The sequence below is a fragment of the Kogia breviceps genome, chromosome 4 (assembly GCF_026419965.1).
Source record: "Kogia breviceps isolate mKogBre1 chromosome 4, mKogBre1 haplotype 1, whole genome shotgun sequence".
NCBI lineage: Eukaryota > Metazoa > Chordata > Mammalia > Artiodactyla > Physeteridae > Kogia > Kogia breviceps.
In genome coordinates, this window is record NC_081313.1 from 65,041,759 (window position 1) to 65,067,046 (window position 25,288).

At 37.9% G+C, this 25,288-nt stretch overlaps 2 protein-coding genes across 5 annotated transcripts in view; both read left to right on the plus strand.

Annotated features, from left to right (window-relative positions):
• ATG10 (autophagy related 10) overlaps positions 1-25,288 on the plus strand; it is a 234,746-nt gene that overhangs the window by 140,640 nt on the left and 68,818 nt on the right. For all 4 annotated transcript variants that reach the window (XM_059060731.2, XM_059060732.2, XM_067031251.1 and 1 more), the window contains one exon: positions 11,916-12,013. In XM_059060731.2, coding sequence (XP_058916714.1) covers positions 11,916-12,013 — 98 coding nt within the window. The remainder of the gene's footprint in view (positions 1-11,915; positions 12,014-25,288) is intronic.
• Positions 16,972-18,611, plus strand: LOC136793984 (zinc finger protein 329-like). Its single transcript, XM_067030875.1, is given in 2 exon segments — positions 16,972-17,715; positions 17,718-18,611. Coding segments are annotated over 2 exon segments (1,638 nt in total).

The window sequence follows — 25,288 nt, forward strand, 5'->3', positions numbered from 1 at the left end:
TGTACAATGAGCATTAGGAATTTTTAAATTCCGGAATTCACTTAGTGGTTTTTCAGGTACATTAAAATACCACATTTAATTTTTTTAAAGCATACTGAATGTTTTCTTGTGAAGAAACACGAAAAATGGTTCTTTCCTTTATCATAGTCTAATAATTTCTCTTTTCTACCTAACTTAACCTAATGAGTATTCTAAAAATGTATCGGCCTTTACTCTGGAGTCAGAATTTTTCCTTTTTTCCCCTCAGTCCATTCTCTCTTTATTTGTTACGTGATTACTCTGGCCCTTCATCTGTTAAACAAATCTCTGTCAGTGTGGTGAATGGATTCCTAACATCTTCCTCTTATTCCAGGTCCAGATTTTTCTTTGTCTCATTCTAAGAGAGTTCCGACCTAGAAAAAGGATGGCTATAAAATTTCTTGCTCAGGGGTCTTTTTTTGTTGCTTCAAAAATAGTTCACTTAGCCTTGTTTTTGACAGATATTTAGGATTTTTTTTTTTGCATTTGACTCAGTAAAAATTAGTTCTCTGCTTTGCTCTAAATTTTATTTCAGTACCTCTTTTTTTAGGTAAAGCAAGTGGTAAGTAATTCCCATTTAAATTGACATTACCTTTTCTTTTATCAACTGGCTTAGATGCCATAGGAAATCTTTATTCGGTTTCTTGAAATGCACATCATTGGACTGTGATTACTTCTTATTCCTTGATATGTCCAGTGTCCACTAGGCCAACTACTGCCTAAGGCTCAGTTTACATGCCACTTACTGTTGTCACCCCCATGTCATATCATATCACATTATATTATATATCATGTTGCACAATATCAGAAAAATATTTGTTTACTTGTCCCCTATAAAATGGTAAGCTAGAAGATAGGGGTTTAAGGTAAAAAGAGGGAGGAAGGAAATTAATAGTGAGCACTTACAACCAACAAAGTTGTAAACTTTATTCATAGCTCTTTGTGTGTGTAATACATATATGACATACGTATTCTTTGTCTTACTCATTTTTATACCCACAGTATCAACAAGTATTTATTGAATGAAACAGTGAGCAGGAATTTCTAACCATTTTTGCATATAGCCCAAAGATGGAAACCTTGTGATGGTGCCTTATTTGAACTTTTCTGATAAGTTATATGGAAGGGAGTAATGCTGTTGTCTCCAGGAAACTCAGAACCTAAACCATCTATATATCTTTACTCTTTACTCTGGTGCTTCCCAGAGACAGCAGGAATGCTTGACTAAGGAAAATAGAAAGTCCTGAGGACTCAAAGGTGAGCATCTAAGCTAGGTGGGCAGCCCTTCCACTTCTATAAACACATATTTTTATTTGATCCTTGAAGACAGACAGTTAAGGTGAGACAGCATTCTGTTTCTGGGCATACACAGAAACATCTCTACTACTTGGCCATATGGGAACTCCGTTCCCTAGGGTTTAACATGAATTTAAGAGAAGAAATAAGTCCTTCCCTGCACTCTTTTTTCCCTAACCACTCTTGCCATTTTAGGTTTGGGAGAGGTGGTGGGGCACGCTTAATACCATTTGCTACCCAGCAGTGGGTGAGAGGTAATTGCACTTCTCTCAAGTACTAATAAGTAGCCTACATTCAGACAGTGCTTTGTAGTCTATGAAGTCCATTCTCACAAAGCACTCTTGTCTTCAAGGGCCCACCTGTTTTTCTCCCCCACTATTTTTTTAAAAAATAAACTTATTTATTTATTTATTTTTGGCTGCGATGTGTCTTCATTGCTGCACGTGGGCTTTTTTTTAGTTGCGTTGAGTGGGGTCTACTCTTTGTTGTGGTGCGTGGGCTTCTCATTGCGGTGGCTTCTCTTGTTGCGGAGCACAGGCTCTAGACTCACGGGCTCAGTAGTTGTGGCGCACGGGCTTAGTTGCTCCTCAGCATGTGGGATCTTCCCAGACCAGGGCTCAAACCTGTGTCCCCTGCATTGGCAAGCGGATTCTTAACCACTGCGCCACCAGGGAAGCCCTACCCCAACCATTTTTGAAGTGCACCGCGTTAAAGATTTATTTGTAGTGTGCGAAAGGCTTCTTACTGCTGCTCATCATTCCAGCAACTTTTTATATCCCAGTGTTCCCTTTTGAGGGCTTGACTTGGTCAAAAGCTGATGGTAAGTGTTAGAAATGTGCTGTAAATCTTAGGCATATACATAATGTCTTTGGGCTTCACCAGACTCCTAAGCTTACCTAGTTTTACCTTTCATTACAACTAGAGATTTCTATATTTATTTCAGCTTGAATTCTGATTAATTTCTTCCCTGTCTCTCTTCCTTTCCTTTGTTAGAGATCTTTATTGAAAAATAGGCCAAGTGGTTCTTCTCATTTTCAAAATATTTAATTCTTTGGTGCTGACATATGGGTTCTTCTTGGGAACCGTTCTGACATATTTCTTTAATTAGTTTGAAGGGCTGCTTTTGAATAGGGAAGGAAACAACATTTCTTCCATTCAGCAACTGAATGTCTGTTCTTTCTGGAGATCCATTCTATTATTGGCCCAGAGAGTAAGAGTATAGAATTTAAAATGTAACCCAGATATTTCACGTAGAAGATTTATCCACTTGTTATATGCTTGAATGATGCTCATGGAGAAACAGGGCAAGAGAAATAGCCAGAGAATAATTCCTTCTTAAAGGCAGCATGACCAAACCAAGATAAAGCCCAGCTCAAAGGAAGAATAACGAAAAGGCTGGAATTAGAATAGCATATACATCATCAGGGAGAAGGAGGAAGAGGCTTGTCCCTGGTGTGGAACAAGAGGGAGTCTTTGTACCATGTAGAAGAAAATGACAGGAAAACAGGAAAGATGGGGGTTGGAGGAAGTTGGAGAATAAAAGTAAAATATTCATAGCTCTACCCAACAATTTTCAAGGGAGTATAACAGGTTGGCTTTTCTGAAGAGGTTGGGAAAAGCCCTGGAGAAGGGGAGACGGGTGAGTGCCAAGCTGTAGCGCTGGAAAGCATGGCATATTTGGGGAACAATGAGAGGCTGGTTTGAGGAAAACCTCTATTCCAAATTGTAGAAGAAATGGTTGGAAAGATATGTTGAGGTAAAATTATGGAAGAGATAATGGATGGGATGGGGTTGGAGGACATAATGAAAGGGTGAAAGAGGTTGAGCAAAAGTGAATGGGATCAAAGGGGGGGTTTTCTAGAGCAGAAAGTATGACCGAGTAGAGCAGAGAGAGAATTAATGAAGGATGAGAAGAAATTTTGAAGAGTGAAATTTAGGAAAAGGAATTTGGCTTTTTTTGGTATAGTTGTTAGAAATATTAAAAAAAAATTTAATAGTCTCTTAGAGAGAATGAATTGGAAGGAACATATTTTCAGGAAAAATAGAGTGAGAGTTAAGGCTGCTGTTGAATAAGAAAGAAAGGTGGATTAGAGGGGTACTTAAAGATTAAAGCAAAAATGATTCTAGTTAATTATTATAATGACCAGGAAATAGAAAATGACTTGGCAGACAATTTAGAGTCTTATTTGATAGTAGAGAATCTTTAAGAAAGTTCATATATGCCACTTATATTTACATAAACCATAGGTCTAGCCAAAGTCATAATAATGCAATGGAACATGAATTTTAGTGCATTAAAAAGAGATTTTAAGGGTTGAAATGAAATTGAAGAGCAAATGGTGAAAGTTATTAAGAAAAATAATGAAAAATTATTTAACTAATATAAATATATTCAAACCAAAAAGTTTAAATAATAGAGGGAATTTAATGAGAATTGTTTGTTGAACCAGGTAAATGTTTGAAACATTATGGGGAATTAGGGTACAAGTAGGATGCTGGGTTGGAACACATGATGGGGATAGAATCCCATTGAAAAGTCAAGCCCTAATTTTAAAATGTATTAAAGAAAAGGTGCAACAAAACTACACGGACACCTAATTGGCTAAAAGGTTTTTTCAAACCTATGTTAGTACAAATCATCACACACGCAAAAAGCAACAGATTTTACATGGATTCAGAGGACAGGAAGAGGACATGAAAAGGCAGACATTTATTTTCTTACCAATGAGGGACTATACTTTAGCTTTCCTGGACAAATAAATGTGTTGTGGACCATAAAGAAGAAACATTTCTTTACTTACTCTTGACAAAACAAGCCCTGTTTGAAACATCCATTAAAATGTACATGAGGGCTTCCCTGGTGGCGCAGTGGTTGAGAGTCCGCCTGCCGATGCAGGGGACACGGGTTCGTGCCCCGGTCCCGGAAGATCCCACATGCCGCGGAGCAGCTGGGCCTGTGAGCCATGGCCGCTGAGCCTGTGCGTCTGGAGCCTGTGCTCCGCAACGCGAGAGGCCACAACAGTGAGAGGCCCGCGTACCGCATAAAAAAAAAATGTACATGAGTGCCTACTGTGTGCACAGCACAAAAACTCATTAGCGTATTTAAAAAATATGCTGAGGAAAATCACTGCCTAACTGGAAACTAGTATATTGGTTTTCTCCTCCTTTAAAGTCACCAAAGCAGAGTTCTTTAAGTCCATATATTAGGCACTGTGCTGAGAAGGTGATCATGGGAAGGAGATCAAGTTGGATGGATAGTCAAGGTGCCGCTGCAGGTGTTAACAGGTCCATGTTCTGTGGGGTACTGAGATTTGAAGAAAGCCAGGAGTCCAAAATGCTGAGTACTGGTGTGCCAGAGCAAGAGGCTGGAATCAAAACCTCAGAACACTTTGGATAGGATTGAAAGTAGAGTACATTCTGCTTTAGAACCAGTAGACCTAATGTTGTAGATATTCATCTGGTGATGTGGTCTTCAGAGTTCTGATGAATAGTTGTATCTCAGAGTTGGTGTCTCAGGTACCTTGTAGACCCAGTGTTGCTTCCCTTGGGACATTTTCTGATTCAGAGATTCTTCAAGAAGGTCTTGTGTGTACTTCTACTAGGTTAAGTGTTTAATTTAAATGAGAGAATATAGCATAACCTGCATTATTATAAGTTCTTAACACAGTGTGTGGACAGTTTAAGGTGACCCCCAAATTACTCCTCTTTGTGCTGTTGGGCATATTTCTCATAAAGATGGATTGCAACATACATAAACTTTCTCATGTAACTGAAAGATGTCTTACATTTATTTTCCACTCAAAATTACTAGACAAATATATGACATTTAAAACATTGGGGATGATAATTTTGAAAATTGATAAATATTAAGCAAGACTTCTAAACCATTTATCTGGGGTGTATTAGTTAGGTTAGCATATACTTAGTTGCAAATAATTGAACCTGCCAATGATAAGCAGAAAAGGATTTATTGGAAGGGTAGATTGTAGAGTCAACTGAAGGCAAAAGTGTTAAGATGTCTGCCTCTCTTTGGCTTTAGTGGTGCAGAATGGGGTTCTGCCTACCACTTATTTTGGAATTTATCTCCCAAGTAGGAACTATGTTTGGATGCTGAAAAATCAGATATTCTCTCTATCTTCATCTACTTAACATTATAGATTTATATGAGTGTTTTACATAAATGAAAAGCTTTTAATCAATGAATTTTTAATCATGATTGTTCAGTTTTTATTCTTAGTAATAATTGTGCTAATTGCTCTAGAAATAATATTGAACATCCATCTATCCAAGCATTGGAAAATATTTATGCACAAGGCATGAAAATGTTTCTGGAATGCATAGATGAATAAAGGAATCAGAGATGATTGATGCCCTCAAGGAGCTTACAGTCAACTGAGGGAAACAAGACAGGTTTGAAATTCACTGTAACAAGTAGAATATGTTAAGGGCCATAAGAGAGGTAAAAATTGTCACCAGGCAGAGAATAGGTTAGTGGTTGACAAAGGCTGGGTGGGGGGGCGGGGGGTGGGAGAAATGAGAACATGTTGGTTAAAGGGTACAGATTTTCAGATATAAGATGAATAAGTTCTGGGAGTCTAATGTACAGCATGGCGACTACAGTTAACAATACTGTATCTATACTTGAGAGTTACTAAAAGAGTAGATTTTAAATGTTCTAACCACATTAACACATATACACACACACAAATGGTAAATATGTGAGGGGATGGATGTGTTAACTAACTTTATTGTGGTAACCATTTCCCAATATATACATATATCAAATCATCATATTGTACACCTTAAACTTACACAATGCTATGAATCCATTATATCTCAATAAAGTTGAGGGAAAAATTACCACCAGGCCTCAGAGGGAAGAGATTACCTTGAGCTGGAGGGATCACGAGAGGCCCTGGTTGGACTTGGGATTTGTCCATACATTGATGAGGGAAAGGGCAGGCCTGGCCTACTAAGAAACCTAGGAAAGGCACAATTCTAGATACTCCTAGGTTAGGCAGTGCTGGTAGAGACTACTAGTGACAACAAAAACAACACCACAACTAATATGTGATACAACTTTATAGTTTACAATGAGCTCCTGGGTACTACTGGTCAGAATGCAGAGTCTGGAACTGGAATGCCTTGGTTCCGATTCCTCACTCTGCTAATTATTAACTATGTGACCTTGTGGAAGTTACTGAACTTTTTGTTGCCTTTCTTTCATCATCTAAAAAAAGAGATGATAATAATAATACCTACTTTATAGAGTTTTAAGGTTTGTGAGCTAATACGTAAAGTGGGGCTTGGCAGGTAGTACCTTCCAGTAATGCTGGCTGAGTTCTGTGTCTTGGCCCTCACAATAACACTGTAAGATAGGAACTGTTACTATCCTCAAGTACAGCCATACAAACTGAGTGCTCAGCGGGGTTACATGCTTTATTTATTCAAGGCTACATAGAAAACTATGGAGTTAAGACAAACTCTCTAACCTTTTTATTTTACTGCATGATGCAGTAACCAAAATTTAAGAAACATTAAAGAGAAGTTGCCATAATCTATACTTTTGGAATTTTCATTCAGATTTCTTGAGGTTAATAAAGACTCAAAATGCAAAAAATGTATGTAGGAATAAATAAAAATTACAGAATTAGCCAGCATAGTAGCTGATGTGAATGTACATGAACAATTAACACTCATTTCATATCACAATATAATTTTCTCACTGAAGCAAAAATGAATTTTCCCGTTTGATGGAGCATCATCTCTGCCTTACTGTGGAATGTGACATGAATTTTTATAGACTTCAAAGCTTTCTTGAAGACAATATATTGAATAATGACATATTCATTGTGAAAAATCCACCCTTTCCTTTTTATTTCTAGTGACCACATTCAGAACATTATTCTTACATTTACTCTAAATAATTTATACTCTCTAATCTTCTTTTTAGGAGTTATGAAATTTTAGTGAAAGCATGCACTGCAGGTTAAAGGTGACTTCAGCATGCTTGCACTAGCGTTAGGTAGTGCTAGTGAAATATCTCATGCTTTTATTTGATTCATGAAAACTAATAGCCCTGAGAAATTTAATTTAGAAAGCTGAACATTTTGAGTAATATATAGATTACTTGACATGTAGGTTATTATTCAATTGAGAGATTTTATATGAAAATGTTAAATTAAATGCTACTGGCAGTTGCTAAAGATTGTACTTTTTAATTATTCTATTTTTCATCCAATGTCTCTGCCTCTTTTGTCATTGACATTTTATTATAGGTTGCTGAGAGAATATTCCTTTAGTTCAAATATGTATTATCATTCCAGGTGATAGAAGCACATAGTAGGCACTCAATAAACACTTGTGAAACAAATGACCTTAATTTACCATGCTCACTTTGTAGGTTGCTGCTGAAATTATTTCAGCTTCTACTTCTATTTTTCAAGTATGCAAGGGATTACTGAGCTTCTCAGCTTCAGTGCGATTAATGAGATTTCTAAGCATGTTGAAATTGGTGCTATCGAATATCTTGGGTCTGAAACTAGGGGGTTGTTGATTGAGTATGCTTATGTCTCCTTTGACTGAGGCCAGATGGAAAAAATAGACCCTATAAACAGGGCTTAATGTTCTTGATTGAAGGTAACTTCAACTGAACATGAAGGCACAAAATAATATGTTTCATGAGTTTAACCAAGTATTTGTTTATGTCCACATTTTAATTTTATTTTATTTTTATTAATTTTTATTGGAGTATAGTTGCTTTACAATGTTGTCTTAGCTCCTACTGCACAGCAAAATGAATCAGCCATACATATACATATATACCCTGCCCTGTGGATTTCCCTCCCGTTTAGGACACCACAGTGCATTAAGCAGAGGTTCCTGTGCTTTACTGTATGTTCCCATCAGTTGTATTTTATACATAGTATCAATAGTGTATATCCACATTTTAATTTTAAGTTAAAGTTTTGGGTCTTCAGTTTTCATAAATAGATAGATAGATTCAAAATCACAAAATTCTTCATGTTTCTGCCATTTAAGGTTTTATGATGTAATTTAAAAAATATATTTGACTATCTCATTTCAATGATTTCAGTGAGATATCTGAAGGCTCCATTTTGGTTTTGTAATACAGTCATATTTGAATGTATTTTGCATGTCAATTGCATACGTCATGGTTTTAAAGATATTGCTGATCAGATCAGCATTTTTTGTCTTTGAATAAAGGATCACAAAACTAACTTTTGTATGTTTTTGCTCTTGAAGGTTGAGTTATGACTAGGTAAACCGGTGATGAGGGCTTAGGGAAAAGAATCCACATCATACTTCATTAAATCATTATTGTCATATCTATATGTGAGAGACAAAGCTATATTACCCAGATCTTCTGTACTGTAAATGGTTGGCAGAAACTGGAGAGATTGACACTCTTGTCAAAGTAACTTGTGCAAGCACTTATTTGCTCATCATTAATATGTGTGTTTTTAAACATTTTCTAAACACATTAGAGAATCCAGTCACATCCACATCCATTCACTTAAAAAACACTCTTCTCTTTGTATCAAGCAGGTAGCACTCTTATGGACATACATAAAAGAGTATCATGCATCTTTCTATGTTTTGAACTTATTTTTTATTCCTGTGATTGTCTCTTACTCTGAGCTAACCAGGTCATTTTTTAATTCTTATATTTAAGGTGTTAATTTTTTTCTCTAAATTAGGTGTTACCTGAAAACTTATGACACATACCCTTAATTCTAGCATCAAATCTGATGAAAATATTCTATAACATTTGTTTTGGGTCTCTCCACATTGTTGCTAGGCTGCTGATTATAGCATTTTGTATGAATGTTTCCAGCAGAGTATGCAGGGTTTTGACAGTGGTAATAGCCAAACCATTTACTCCATCCTTAGATTTTTAGCTGAAATATTTTAAGGAATAAAATTGAGATCATTACTGATTACCAGATTTTAAACCCAGCATTCTTCTCTAGGTATGCAAAGCCTTTCCCTGTCTTAGAGGAAATAAAGTTAAGGAAAGCATCCTTTCACTTGTCATTTATTCAGTAAATATATATAAAGCATTTGCAGCGTGTGAGTGAGGCTTAGAACTGCACAGCACAGGGCTGCTGTGGTGAAAGGACAGATGCAGTCTTCACCCTCAGAGGCAGCATGGAATAGCAGGAAGAGCCCTGAACTGTGAGTCCTGAGATTCCAGCTCCAGTGCAGTCATGAACTGGCTCCATAATTTTGGCAGATGTATATTTCCCAAGACCTTGGTTGCCTTATCTATAAAATTAGTAATTATACCAGCTATAATATTTTATTATCCTATAACTTGATTTCTTTTAACTTTGACATCTGAAAATTATTTTAAAAGCATGTCACCTTTTAATAATTTGATTATTTGGTTTGCTATTTGACACTGACGTACCTAAGATGCTATTCCCCTCTTCCAACATCAATACACACACACACACACACACACATGTGTATGTGCATATTTTGAAGATGTGTAGTACTTGAGATTAAAGTTTGGCCCTATTCTGTAAATGTGTTCAGAAAATAATATAACACAGATATTGAAGGCAGCTTGTTTTAAACTTGTAGCTAAACATGACATTCAAATGTTAATTGGATGAATAAATCTTGTTCATTTTACAGACATGGAAATGTCAATGGAATAAAACAATTTATCACAAGATAATGGTTTCCTGCCACCAGATAAATGCCAAGATGAAGATACTTATTGAAAATGTATCAAAATATTCTATCGCTATTTATTGAAAATAAAGGTTGAGAAAAGTTCAACTTTTCAGGTCAAACATGAGAAATGCCCTGCCTATGGTATTAGTATATTACTGTATCAAACACAATGTGCGTGGTATAGCAACATGAGAAAATTCTAAGAAATAATGGTCTATAAATGAACCTTTTAGCTTTAAGGTATGAGAATTACTGGAATGGTGCAATGGGGGCTAGGAGGAGATACTTAATATATATATTGAACTCCTGTTATGTGCGTGACACAGTCCTGGTGTGTTCACTGATGTAAACTGTTCACAAGAGCAGGATATATTTTGGGGGGGGGGCTGCATCGGGTCTCTCTTAGTTGCGGCACGCGGGCATAGTTGCCCTGCGGCACGTGGGATCTTAGTTCCCTGACCAGGGATCAAACCCGCGTCCCCTGCATTGGAAGGCAGATTCTTAACCCCTGGACCACCAGGGGAGTCCCAGGAGCACAATTTGAAAAGGATTATTATCCTCATTTTTTCAGGTAAAGTTAAAAGCAAAATAGTAAATAAACTATATTTCAATTTTTTTAAAAAAGCAAAATAACTTGCAGTCACATACAGAATAAGTGCCAATACTAGGATTCAAACTCAGCCCAGACTTCAAATTTCATGCTCTTCTCCTACTCCCCACATCTTTACTTGTACTCCATAAGTCTGAATGCAATACCTTTTGGTTTGGGGGGCTTTTGAGTAGATTATTTCCCCAAGTTTTGTTGTACCTGATGACCAAATACTTCTTTGGATCTAATATGCTAATGAGTCTTCTTTAAATGACATTGTCTACTTACCTAAAGAAAAGAGCACACCCATAGGTCTTGAGGACTTGGTTAGCTCTAAATGGGCCAAGTAGCACTAAATTCTAATGTTAAGACCACCTTCTTTTCAGCAGTGTGTGGTTTTAAAGTCCTTAGGTAATTCCCTCTTTCTGCTTTCTTTTCTGAACCTAGATGTCTATCTCTCCACTTTACTTATCTTGTGTCATAGTATTCTTTGTAAAATACATTATTTGGGTGATTACGAATATAGGCGAATAATTGAAGTTGCTTAAACAAAGAAAAGGAGGTTTATTGTTCACTAAAGCTCTTCCTGATCTCTTCATGCCAAGCCCTTCTCAAGTCCCTCCACCCCTAAGATCTCTTCTCCACCTGCCACAAACAGCGGGGGTTAATGTCTCCCTCCTCTGGACTCTCAGAGAACTGCAGCTTTCCTCTGGCAGTGACCATTCTACCTAGGATTTTAGTATAAATATTTACTGATATACTTGTCATAATTTCCCTAGTAGGGAAATACTCCTTACTAGGAGAAACTGTGTGCTTTCCTCCTCTCTATTCCCCATGGTACCCAACGAGTGATTTGAATATTACAGATATTCAGCCAACAAAAGGGTGAAAGAAGCATGTGTATGGTCTCTGATTTGAGGATTAGAGTAAGTATTAAGACTTCAGAGGTATCTATAGTACACCCTTGTGAATATGTGAGTCTGCCTGGTCCTTTGCCGATGCTCCTATTTATCAGTTCTCTAAAACACATTTGGATCTTATTTATTTTGTAAAAATTCCTAGAGGCAATAAGTGAGCAGATAATTTAACTGTTAGATGGTTACAAAGGGGTCACGTTTGAATGTTTACATTTCCCTCTGGAAGAAAATAGTAATTCATATAACACTCTTTTGATAGGTAAATAGTGTGTGTACTAGTAAAGATTTTTTAAAAATAATAATATTCTTTCAGTAGTTTTAGACAGACATCAAACACCATTGTGTCAAATGGATTACTAACTGGCAGTCTTTACCATGCACTTTCACAGATGGAAGCCCTTTAGCTCTGAAGGACATATGGGAAGGAGTTCATGAGTGCTATAAGACTCGGCTGCTGCATGGACCGTGGGACACTATTACCCAACAGGTTAGAGAGTATTTTCATTGTATTATATGTGATTCTTTCCCTCTGCTCGTCTTTTCTTCTAGTTCTCTCTCCTACTTTTTTTTTTTCCTGTTTCACTCTTCTACTTCCTTACAGATTTCAGTTCAAAGACAGTTTCCTTTAATACATCTTCCCAGATCCAGGCTTGGTTTAGCCTATCTGTTATAAGCCCTCATAGCACCCTGTAATTTTCCTTCATAGTGCATCTTACAGGTTTAAATTATCTATTTGGATTTTTTGAAAAAAATTTAATGTCTGTCTTTTCCATTATACTGTGTGCTCCCATGTGGACAGACCCTTTTTTTTCCCCCCTCTTCACTGTATACCCAGCACCAGCACAGTATTTATCATACAGTAGGTGTTCAATAAAAATGTATTAAGTAAATGAGAATAGAAACAAAGTTGGCATATACACCAAGAAATAGATGATTTAGCTTGTGTCACCTATAGTGCTTCAGAGTTTTACTAATAGGTGCATTTGCAAAAAAAATTAACTTTTGATTAATAATAAGTTTGCTGTAGTGATCTGAAAAAGTTGAGAAAATAGATCTACAAAAGTAGATATAAAAAATAGATTTGCAAAAATTGAGAAAAATAGATTTGTCAATCATATAAGTCATTATTACTGCCTTGCTAAAATCAGTAATTATTTTAGAAATTTAAAAATACTCATCACCTTTCAACCAATCATGTTCTCTTTAAAAATAATTTTTACTTATATCAAAAATCTTATTTTTCCCCAGCCTCTGTTAAGCTTAATCAAAGCTTCCTTTAAAAATGACTTTATCAGCCATTAGAATTTTTATGCCCTCTTACGTGTTTGATCACAATAAGACAGTTTACCTCCCAATCAACTTAAGAATCCGTAGGATTTCATAAGTAGTTCTTTGGCAATGACTGCAAATGACCATTTTCTAAGTTTTAATTGAGGACAAAACTAGTTTTTAAGTATATGAATCACACTACCCCTCAAATTAATCCTTTTCTTTCTCTTCCTACTGTCACCTTCCTAGTTCAAGCCCTGTTGTCTCATCAGGAACAATTAGTAAAACCTCCTACTGTGGTCTTCTTCTCCTTTCCTCCCTGCTCCTTCCCTCTAGTCAATTTTTCCTAACCATGCTGCTCTTATCTTACCCATGTGCAAACCTGCAATAGCTGTCCAAGGGGCTATGGTATGTGGTCTAAATGCCTTGCTGGTGTTCCAGTGGCTGCCATTCCCTGGGTCCCACCAGCCTTTTCAAGCTTTTCTCCTACGCTTCCATGCTACAGTTTCAGCTCCTGCCAAGCATGGCTGTTCACTTCCCCAAACCCACTTTGTGTAGTTTGTTCTTTCCAGGTTTCATGCTTTCCCTGTTGCCTTTGTTCTGTCTTTATATATCCCCCTCGTTCTTTCATATGTTCCTTTCTGGGAAACCACTTCAGCTTACAAAAATGGCCCCCTCTGAAATGGCATTTCTGTAGACCAGGAATCAGTGGTTGCTATGAAGAAGGAAAATATAATGAGATATATAAGCAAATCTATCATAAAGATTTTTGGCAAGAGCATTTTATTTTATGCAAAGTGATTAACCTTTAAGTATGTCAAGGTAAGTCCTAAACGTTTCAACTTCCAGTGTCTTGTAAGTGACCACAGACTGTCCAAAAATGTAGAGTCAGAATCCACAGGACCCAGAAAATGTTTGGTTGTGAGAGTCAAGGAAGACGGCAAAGGATAGAGGAAGGAAGCATCCAAAAATATATATGTATTTAACTTCAGGGCCTTTTTTCTCTGCTCCTTCTCAATCATGTTTTACATTGTGCACCTGAGCCCGAATCTTATTTTTTTTCTTTTTTCTGTCACTAGCGTTGCTATTATTAATCTCAGTGCAAACCTATAGCACAATTCCACGTGGTCTATGCCATTTGGGTTTTAATTCCACATGTCTCCGTTCCGGCTTGTGACATATGAATAAGATTTTGAGGTCAACCATATTTTCTTAGTTACCTAATATGATGTTGCCAATAGATTTCATTCCATTGATGGAATTCCTAAATTGCTAAACCAACCACATGAACCTATCTGTATGTTGATAGTTTTTAATGAAATTGACTAGTATCTTTTAGTTTCCAGGCATTTAAGCATCATACAGACAGCTTGTTAGCAGACCATCTTTTTCCTACTTGTCAAAGTATGGTAGTAATGATCAAATCCTATCACAATAAGCATTACTATCTCAATACCAAGTATGAGGCCCACTTATTGGGAGGGATATTTGATATAACCAAACTACAACATAACTATAACATTTAGATATTCCTTTGGGATTTGTCTTATTGGGATTGATCTTGTGGACAGGTATCCCCACTTTTGATAACACACTTTGTTTAAGCTTTAGAATTGCTCATCACAGTGTGTGTCCAGGCATTGAAGACCTAGCAAGGGAAACTCATTTGTTGTCATTGTACTAACTTGGTATTTGAAAGTAATTATTAATATTTACTTTGGAGGTCTTAGCTTTTAATCCCAGTTTAGTTAATGGGTTGCTATTTATGTGCTGTTCTTTGCTTGAGATCTTTGAGAGAGTGTGTCCTCAATTTTGTAAGGCTCCATGTGGAGAAAAAATAGGGTGTCCTCAGTGCTGTGAAGGGGGGGAGGGTGTGATACAGCACTGGGGAAGAATGAGCTGATAGAATACTGGTGGCACCAAATAGTAGACACCATTTTGCAGGATTATACTACAGAACCATTAGGTTGCAGACTGAACATGATAATAATATCCTGTCCTCCAGAGTGGCTTAAAAACAAAAGTTGGCTTTGCATAATATAACATGCATTTCACTTCATTTTCAGGCTTGACTGTGCTCCTATAGTTTATTGCTCTTCATCTTTAGTAATCACACTTCTGTGTTCTCAGCATTTGTCTTGATGATAAGGACCTATTCATGTCAGATATGAACTCTCTCTTTTGAAGACAAGCTACTCATGAATCTCATACATTTGATTATGGTGATTACTTACCTGCTTTTGTCCAACTTTACGGACTACCTATTATCTCAACCCTGCAGCCTAATAAAGAACTTCCAGAAGAAGAAAGTGAACAGGTGCCTAGATTGGATCTGCTAAGTTTGGTACAGTGAATGTTACAGTAATAATCACTGTAAGGTGTGGGCTCTATGTTTTAGGTTAAGAACTCCTGTAATCTTGGCATGAGCTAAAATTAGATGATAAATCATACTTTCAATTTTACTCAAAGATATGTGTAAATATGCATATCTTCAGATAAGTGTATCAGATAAGTGATTTTTTCTTACCATCTCTTTTTTAAACTTTATATGGAAAATTACAAACATAATACAAAAGTAGAGGTAATAGTATAGTGCACTTGCAAACTAATGACCAATCTTATTATTTTGGTATCTCACCCAATCTGGAATTTTTTGGTAGCAAATCCCAGACATCATATTATCTCATCCATTCTCATCCATAAGTATTTAAGTATGTATCTTTAAAAGATAAGGACTCAATATCAAAAAAACAAACAATGCAATAAAAAAAATGGGTGGAAGACCTAAATAGACATTTCTCCAAAGAAGACTTACAGATGGCCAAGAGGCACATGAAAAGATGCTCAACATCACTAATTATTAGAGAAATGCAAGTCAAAACTACATTGAGGTATCACCTCACACTGGTCATAATGGCCATCATCAAAAAATCTACAAACAATAAATGCTGGAGAGGATGTGGAGAAAAGGGAAACCTCCTGCACTGTTGGTGGGAATGTGAATTGATACAGCCACTATGGAGAACAGTATGGAGGATCCTTAAAAAACTAAAAACAGAACTACCATATGACCCAGCAATCCCACTACTGGGCATATACCCTGAGAAAACCATAATTCAAAATTACACGTGTACCCCAATGTTCATTACAGCACTATTTACAGTAGCCAGGACATGGAAGCAACCTAAATGTCCAATGACAGGTGAATGGATAGAGAAGATGTGGTACATATATACAATGGAATATTACTCAGCCATAAAAAGGAATGAAATTGGGTATTTCTAGAAATGTGGTTGGACCTAGAGTCTGTCATACAGAGTGAAGTAAGTCAGAAAGAGAAAAACATATAATATCGTATAATAATGCATATATGTGGAATATAGAAAAATAGTACAGATGAACCTATTTCCAGGGCAGGAATAGAGACACAGATGTAGAGAATGGACATGTGGACACAGAGGGGGAAGGGGAGGATGGGACATATTGGGAGATCATGATTGACATATATATACTTCCATGTGTAAAATAGATAGCTAGTGGGAACCTGCTGTATAGCACACAGAGCTCAGCTTCGTGCTCTGTGATGACCTAGATGGGTGGCACTAGGGGTGGGGTGGGTGGGAGGGAGGTCCAAGAGGGAGGGCATATAGGTATACATGGAGCTGATTCACTTCGCTGTACAGCAGAAACTAACACAACATTGTAAAGCAATTATACTCCAATAAAAAAATAAAAGTGAATAAAAGATAAGGGCTCTACAGAGATGTTTATAGCAGCTTTATTCATAATAGCCCAAATGGAAACAACTCTGAAGTCCTTTAGGAGGTGCATGGTTAAACAAACGGTGGTACATCCTTAGCACAATACTACTCAGCAATACAAAGGAACCAACTATTGATACGCTTAACAACCCAGATGAATCTCCAGAGAATTATTGAGTGCAAAAAGTGAATCCCCAACGTTTGCCTCATATATGATTCCATTTAGCTAACATTTTTGAAATGAGAAGATTATAGATTGGAGAGTAGATTGGAGTTTTCAGAGATTATGAGTAGGAGGAAAGTGGGTGTGGTTATAAAAGGCAACAAGGGAGGCATTTGCACTGAACATGGCCGCTGCAGCCCCCGCCACTGCCGCAGGTGCCACTGGCCTGCCTCCACCTGGGACAGTTTGAAAATGACAGCTGAGACCATTCCTGAGGAAGAACTGTCCTGTGACATGGAGGTGGAAGGATTTACACGAGAGGGTCCTCATTTCTCCATTCTAGGTAACAGTTGGGACTGTGAGAATCAGGAGGGACATTTGAGGCAATCAGCCTTAACTCAGGAGGAACCAGGAGCTCAAGAAGCAATTTGTGAATATCCCGGATTTGGGGCGCATTTGAGCGTGAGCCCAGACCTTCCACGATGTCAGAGAGTTTCCACAAGAAATGGTTTCCATGTACGTGGCTCAGGTGTTAAAAGCCTGGATTATGACCCAGCTTTACACAATTGTCAGAAAAGTTATGTAGCTAAGAGAACGGGTGACAGTGACACCTGTGGGAAAGCCTTCAACCATTCCATGGAAGTTATTCAATTTGGAAGAACTCAAACTAGAGAGAAACCCTATAAATCACCTGAAAGTGTTAAGTCTTTCAACCATTTTACCCCTCTTGGTGAACAAAAAATAATGAAAAGAGGGAAGAAACTGTATGAAGGTAAGGACTTTGGGGACATCTTTACCCTGAGTTCATCTCTTAATGAAAACAGTAGGAACAGCCCTGGAGAAAAACTGTACCCATGTACTGAATGTGGCAAGTGCTTCAAACGGAACTCTTCTCTTGTTTTGCATCACCGAACTCACACTGGAGAGAAATCTTATACCTGTAATGAGTGTGGAAAATCCGTCTCCAAGAACTATAACCTAATTGTGCATCAAAGAATCCATACCAAAAAAAAAAAAAAATCCATACAGGAGAGAAGCCCTATAAATGCAGTAAATGTGGGAAAGCCTTCAGTGATGGGTCAGCTCTGACGCAACAGCAGAGAATTCACACTGGGGAGAAACCTTATGAATGTCTAGAATTTGGGAAAGCCTTCAACTGAAATTCGTCCCTGATTCTGCATCAAAGAACTCATACAGGGGAAAAACCATATAGATGTAATGAGTATGGGAAACCTTTCACCGACATCTCCCACCTCACTGTGCATCTCAGAATCCACACTGGGGAGAAGCTTTATGAATGTAGCAAATGCGGAAAGGCCTTCCGAGATGGCTCATACCTCACCCAGCACGAGAGGACTCACACTGGAGAGAAGCCCTTTGAATGTGTGGACTGCGGGAAATCCTTCAACTGTAACTCTCACCTCATTGTGCATCAGAAAATCCATTCTGGGGAGAAACCCTGTGAGTGTAAAGAATGTGGGAAAACTTTCATTGAGAGTGCTTACCTCATCAGGTACCAGAGGATTCATACTGGTGAGAAGCCCTATGGCTGTGATCAGTGTCAGAAACTTTTCAGGAACGTCACCAGCCTTATACGTCACCAGAGGACTCATACTGGCGAGAAGACCTATGAGTGTAATCAGTGTGGTAAAGCATTCAGGGACAGCTCCTATCTGACCAAACACCAGAGAATTCACAGTAAGGACACCCCATACCAGTGTCCAGATTGTGGAAAGTCCTTCAAGCAGAACTCTCACCTGGCAGTACATCAGAGCCTCCACAGCAGGGAGGGTCCCAGTCATTCTCCTCAGTGTGGGAAAACATTCAGAAGGAGCTCTTCCCTCATCCGACACCAAAGATCACACCCTGGAGAACAACCTGTGGATATTTAATGAACATGGGCCACACTCATCTTCCGACTGGCTCTCAAAAACTTATGTGAGGGAAAAGTGTCTTCAGGGGTGGCTCCTCCCTGTCAGTGGAAAAGACTGCTCTGAGCTGTCCAGCAAACTGGTGGATGTGAGACATTCCTTAGCCATCCTGTTAAGTCTATACATTAGGGAACTCTTACAGAGGATACAGGATGGTAATAAATGTGGCAAAGGCCTCAGGGATGATTCAGCCTGTACCAAACAGGATAGTGAATACACTGGAACAAAACCTGAGAAAGTCAGGTAGATAATTCCCTGGAGAATTTACCTACCCATACATCCGAGTCCTTAAACTGGAAAGAGCCTGCATAATCGGGAAGAGGGATCCTTTAAGAGGGAGTGTCTGTCTTACTGTACGTAAGCAAACTCTTACTGGAATCCAGCGAGGGAAGCTGTCGGCAGGAGCCCTTGCTGTCTTAGCTGTGTCAGCAAAGGCATGCTGGTGAGAAACCCCACACAGTGCTCCAGCTCACAGCAACCACGGAATTACAGTGGATTGACATTTGAATGTATTTCCATGTTACATGCCTGCCAGATGCTGAGGACTCGTTTCAGCAGGGGCACCTGGGTGAGGAAGTCGCTTGTGAATGAACAGTGATGTTATCCCTCTTAATATGGAGACCAAAGCAGGTTCTCCTAAGGAGGAAAGGGCTGCTGCTGAGAAATATGATGCATTGCTTTAGTTGTTGAGACAAACAAACAGAAAAGCACTGAGTTGTTATGTTTACATTGTCACCCCTCATTGTTCATTTGGGACACTTGTGATTTGTTCCATGCAACCATGCCAAACCATGATGATAAAGGTTTTGTTGTCATATTGAAACCGCTTACAATATGGCCGGCAACCAAAAGCATAAAATAGAAGATTTGCCACGTAAAGTGTGCACACATATGGATGTAGGTTGGGAGTTGATCATGGAGAAATAAACATGGGGTTTCCTAAGTGACTATTACTTGTGTGTGATTTTTACTCTATCACAAATCATACAGAGGAAATCAAAAAATACCTATAAATAAATGACAATGGAGACACGACGACCCAAAACCTATGGGATGCAGCAGAAGCAGTTCTAAGAGGGAAATTTATAGCAATACAATTCTACCTTAAGAAACAGGAAACATCTCGAATAAACAACCTAACCTTGCATCTAAAGCAATTAGAGAAAGAAGAACAAAATAACCCCAAATTTAGCAGAAGGAAAGAAATCTTAAAGATAAGATCAGAAATAAATGAAAAAGAAATGAAGGAAACAATAGCAAAGATAAATAAAACTAAAAACTGGTTCTTTGAGAAGATAAACAAAATTGATAAACCATTAGCCAGACTCATCAAGAAAAAAAGGGAGAAGACTCAAGTCAATACAATTAGAAATGAAAAAGAAGTGACAATGGACAGTGCAGAAATACAAAAGATTATTAGAGATTACTACAAGCAACTGTATGCCAATAAAATGGACAACCTGGAAGAAATGGACAAATTCTTAGAAATGCACAACGTTCTGAGACTGAACCGGGAAGAAATAGAAAATATGAACAGACCAGTCACAAGCACTGAAATTGAAACTGTGATTAAAAATCTTCTAACAAACAAAAGCCCAGGACCAGATGGCTTCACAGGCGAATTCTATCAAACATTTAGAGAAGAGCCAACACCTATCATTCTCAAACTCTTCCAAAAGATAGCAGAAGGAGGAACACTCCCAAACTCATTCTATGAGGCCACCATCACCCTGACACCAAAACCAGACAAAGACGTCACAAAGAAAGAAAACTACAGGCCAATATCACTGATGAACATAGATGCAAAAATCCTCAACAAAATACTAGCAAACAGAATCCAACAGCACATTAAAAGGATCATACACCATGATCAAGTGGAGTTTATTCCAGGAATGCAAGAATTCTCCAATATACGCAAATCAGTCAACGTGATATACCATATCAACAAACTGAAGGAGAAAAACCATATGATCATCTCAATAGATGCAGAGAAAGCTTTTGACAAAATTCAACACCCATTTATGATAAAAACCCTCCAGAAAGTAGGCATAGAGGCAACTTCCCTCAACATAATAAAGGCCATATATGACAAACCCACAGCCAACATCGTCCTCAATGGTGAAAAACTGAAACCATTTCCACTAAGATCAGGAACAAGACAAGGTTGCCCACTCTCACCACTCTTATTTTTTGGAAGTTCTAGCCACAGCAATCAGAGAAGAAAGAGAAATAAAAGGAATCCAAATAGGAAAAGAAGAAGTAAAACTGTCACTGTTTGCAGATGACATGATACTATACATAGAGAATCCTGAAGATGTTACCAGAAAACTACTAGAGCTAATCATTGAATATGGTAAAGTAGCAATATACAAAATTAATGCACAGAAATCTCTGGCATTCTTATACACTAATGATGAAAAATCTGAGAGTGAAATTAAGAAAACACTCCCATTTACCATTGCAACAATAAGAATAAAATATATAGGAATAAATCTACCTAAGGAGACAAAAGACCTGTATGCAGAAAATTGTAAGACACTGATGAAAGATATTAAAGATGATACAAATAGGTGGAGAAATATACCATGTTCTTGGATTGGAAGAATCAACATTGTGAAAATGACTCTACTACCAAAAGCAATCTACAGATTCAATGCATTCCCTATCCAATTGCCACTGGCATTTTTTACAGAACTAGAACAAAAAAATTCTCAATTTCTATGGAAACACAAAGGACCCCGAATAGCCAAAGCAATCTTGAGAACGAAAAATGGAGCTGGAGGAATCAGGCTCCCTGACTTCAGACTCTACTACAAGGCTACAGTAATCAAGACAGTATGGTACTGGCACAAAAACAGAAATATAGATCAATGGAACAGGATAGAAAGCCCAGAGATAAACCCACACACATATGGTCACCTTATCTTTGATAAAGGAGGGAAGGATATACAGTGGAGAAAAGACAGCCTCTTCAATAAGTGGTGCTGGGAAAACTGGACAGGTACATGTAAAAGTATGAAATTAAAACACTCCCTAATACCACACACAAAAGTAAACTCAAAATGGGTTAAAGACCTAAATGTAAGGCCAGACACTATCAAACTCTTAGAAGAAAACATAGGCCTAACACTCTATGACATAAATTACAGGAAGATCCTTTTTGACCCATCTCTTAGAGAAATGGAAATAAAAACCAAAATAAACAAATGGGACCTAATGAAACTTAAAAGCTTTTGCACAGCAAAGGATACCATAAACAAGACCAAAAGACAACCCTCAGAATAGGAGAAAATATTTGCAAATGAAGCAACTGACAAAGGATTAATATCCAAAATTTATAAGCAACTCATGCAGCTCAATAACAAAAAACAAACAACCCAATCCAAAAATGGGCCGAAGAACTAAATAGACATTTCTCCAAAGAAGATATACAGATTTCCAACAAACACATGAAAGAATGGTCAACATCATTAATCATTAGAGAAATGCAAATCAAAACTACAATGAGATATCATCTCACACCAGTCAGATTGGCCATCATCAAAAATTCTAGAAACAATAAATTCTGGAGAAGGTGTGGAGAAAAGGGAACACTCTTGCACTGCTGGTGGCAATGTAAATTGATACAGCCACTATGGAGAACAGTATGGAGGCTCCTTAAAAAACTAAAAATAGAACTACCATACGACCCAGCAATCCCACTCCTGGGCATATACCCAGAGAAAACCATAATTCAAAGAGTCATGGGGCTTCCCTGGTGGCACAGTGGTTGAGAATCCGCCTGCCGATGCAGGGGACACGGGTTCGTGCCCCGGTCTGGGAAGATCCCACATGCCGCGGAGCGGCTGGGCCTGTTAGCCATGGCCACTGAGCCTGCACGTCCAGAGCCTGTGCTCCGCAATGGGAGAGGCCACAACAGTGAGAGGCCCGCGTACCACAAAAAAAAAAAAAAAAAAAAAAAAGAGTCATGTACCAAAATGTTCATTGCAGCTCTATTTACGATAGCCAGGACATGGACGTGACCTAAATGTCCATCAACAGATAAATGGATAAAGAAGATGTAGCACATATATACAATGGAATATTACTCAGCCATTAAAAGAAATGAAAATGAGTTATTTGTAATGAGGTGGATAGACCTGGAGTCTGTCATACAGAGTGAAGTAAGTCAGAAGGAGAAAAACAAATACCATATGCTAACACATATATATGGACTCTAAAAAAAAATGTCATGAAGAGATTAGTGGTAGGATGGGAATAAAACACAGACCTACTAGAGCATGGACTTGAGGATATGGGGAGGGGGAAGGGTAAGCTGTGACGAAGTGAGAGAGGGGCAGGGACATATATACACTACCAAATATAAATTAGATAGCTAGTGGGAAGCTGCTGCATAACACAGGGAGATCACCTCTGTGCTTTGTGACCACCTAGAGGGGTGAGATAGGGAGGGTGGGAGAGAGGGTGACTCAAGAGGGAAGAGATATGGGAACATATGTATATGTATAACTGATACACTTTGTTGTAAAGGAGAAATTAACACACTATTGTAAAACAGTTGTACTCCAATAAAGATGTTTAAAAAAAATGGGCAGAAGACCTAAATAGACATTTCTCCAAAGAAGATATACAGATTGCCAACAAACACATGAAAGAATGCTCAACATCATTAATCATTAGAGAAATGCAAATCAAAACTACAATTAGGTATCACCTCACACTGGTCAGAATGGCCATCATCAAAAAATCTAGAAACAATAAATGCTGGAGAGCGTGTGGAGAAAAGGGAACACTCTTGCACTATTGGTGGGCATGTGAATTGATACAGCCACTGTGGAGAACAGTATGGAGGTTCCTTAAAAATCTACAAATAGAACTACCATATGACCTAGCAATCCCACTACTGGGCATATACCCTGAGAAAACCATAATTCAAAAGGAGTCATGTACCAAAATGTTCATTGCAGCTCTATTTACAATAGCCAGGACGTGGAAGCAACCTAAGTGTCCATCAACAGATGAATGGGGTAAAGAAGATGTAGCACATATATACAATGGAATATTACTCAGCCATAAAAAGAAATGAAACTGAGTTATTTGCAGTGAGGTGGATGGACCTGGAGTCTGTCAAAGAGAGTGAAGTAAGTCAGAAGAAGAAAAACAGATACCGAATGCTAACACATATATATGGAATCTAAGAAAAAAAAATGTCATGAAGAGACTATAGTTTTGCAAGATGTTACCACTGGGGGAACTGAATGAAGGGTATGAGTGATCTCTTTGTATCATTTGTTACAGCTGTGTGTGAATCCACATTTATCTCAAAATAAAAAAGTTTAGTTAAAAAAGGTAAGGATTCTTAAAAAACATAACCACAATTCTGTTATCACAACTAAAGTTGTTAATAATTTCTTAATATCATTAAATAAGCAAATGTTTGAATTTCCCCAATTGTTTCCTCTTCCCTCCCTTCCTTCCTCCGTCCCTCCCCTCCTCACCCTCCCTTCCCTCCCCTCCCCCATCTCCCTCCCCCCTCCTTCCTTCCTTCCTTCCTTCCTTCTTTCTTTCCTTCTTTCCTCTCTCCCTTCCTTCCTCTTCTTTTTTTAAATAGTTTCTTTGAATCAGGATCCAAATAAGGTTTATAAAATGGTTAACAACTCAAGACTTTTGAAACTAAAATTATCATTCCTTCCTTTCTTTTTTTCTTGTAGGTTTTGTTAAAGAAAAAAGTTGTTTGTCCTGCGGTATTTGCCGTATGGATTTTTTTTTTTTATTGTATCTCTGTGGTGTGTTTACTGTGTTCCTCCATATTTTTTTATATACACTCCTAGTTAGATCTGGAAGCTTGATCAGATTCAGGTTTAGTATTTTAGGGCAAGAATACTTCATCAGTGATTCTGGGTACTTTTATAAGGAGGCACATAATATTTGGTTTTTACTCTTTTTTGTGATGTTAGCAGCCATTGATGATTATTGCCTAGACCCATTAATTCATTAGAGAGGTTGCAAAATGGTAATGTTTTAATTCTATCATTCATTATTTATTAACTGGACTACTTCTATGACAGAGTTTCCCTCACCAGCTTAGTTTCTTGAGGTGTGCTTTGTATAATAAAGGCAGGATAAATGCTTGATTCTTTCTCTTTATGTTCTAGCTTTCAAGATAATGAGTTGGTTCTGTAGCATCCTCCAAAGGTGACGAAGAAAGTTTTTTTTATGAAATCATGGATATAAATGTTTTATGTATTTCAATTAATTGTAGTGATTGCCTTTATTGATTCTTGGTTTGTCTCATCTTTGGCCAGTGTAAGTCTCTCTCTCTTTTTTTTTTTTTTTGAGCTGCGCTGTGTGGCTCACGGAATCTTAGTTCCCTAACCAGGGATTGAACCCAGGCCCACAGCAGTGAAAGTGCTGAGTCCTAACCACTGGACTGCCAGGGAATTTCCATGGCCAATATAAGTCTATAAGTTGGCTCCTGAGTTATTTTGATAGAACCCAAGTAGCTTTGATGGCTTCTTGCTTTTTGATATAAGTTGATGCCGAGACTTGTGCATTCTCCAAGGAGGCTTGCCCCCTTCCAGAGTCCTTATCTAGTGCTGCACCAGACAGAGTGGATTTAACTTTGGGCACTACCACTT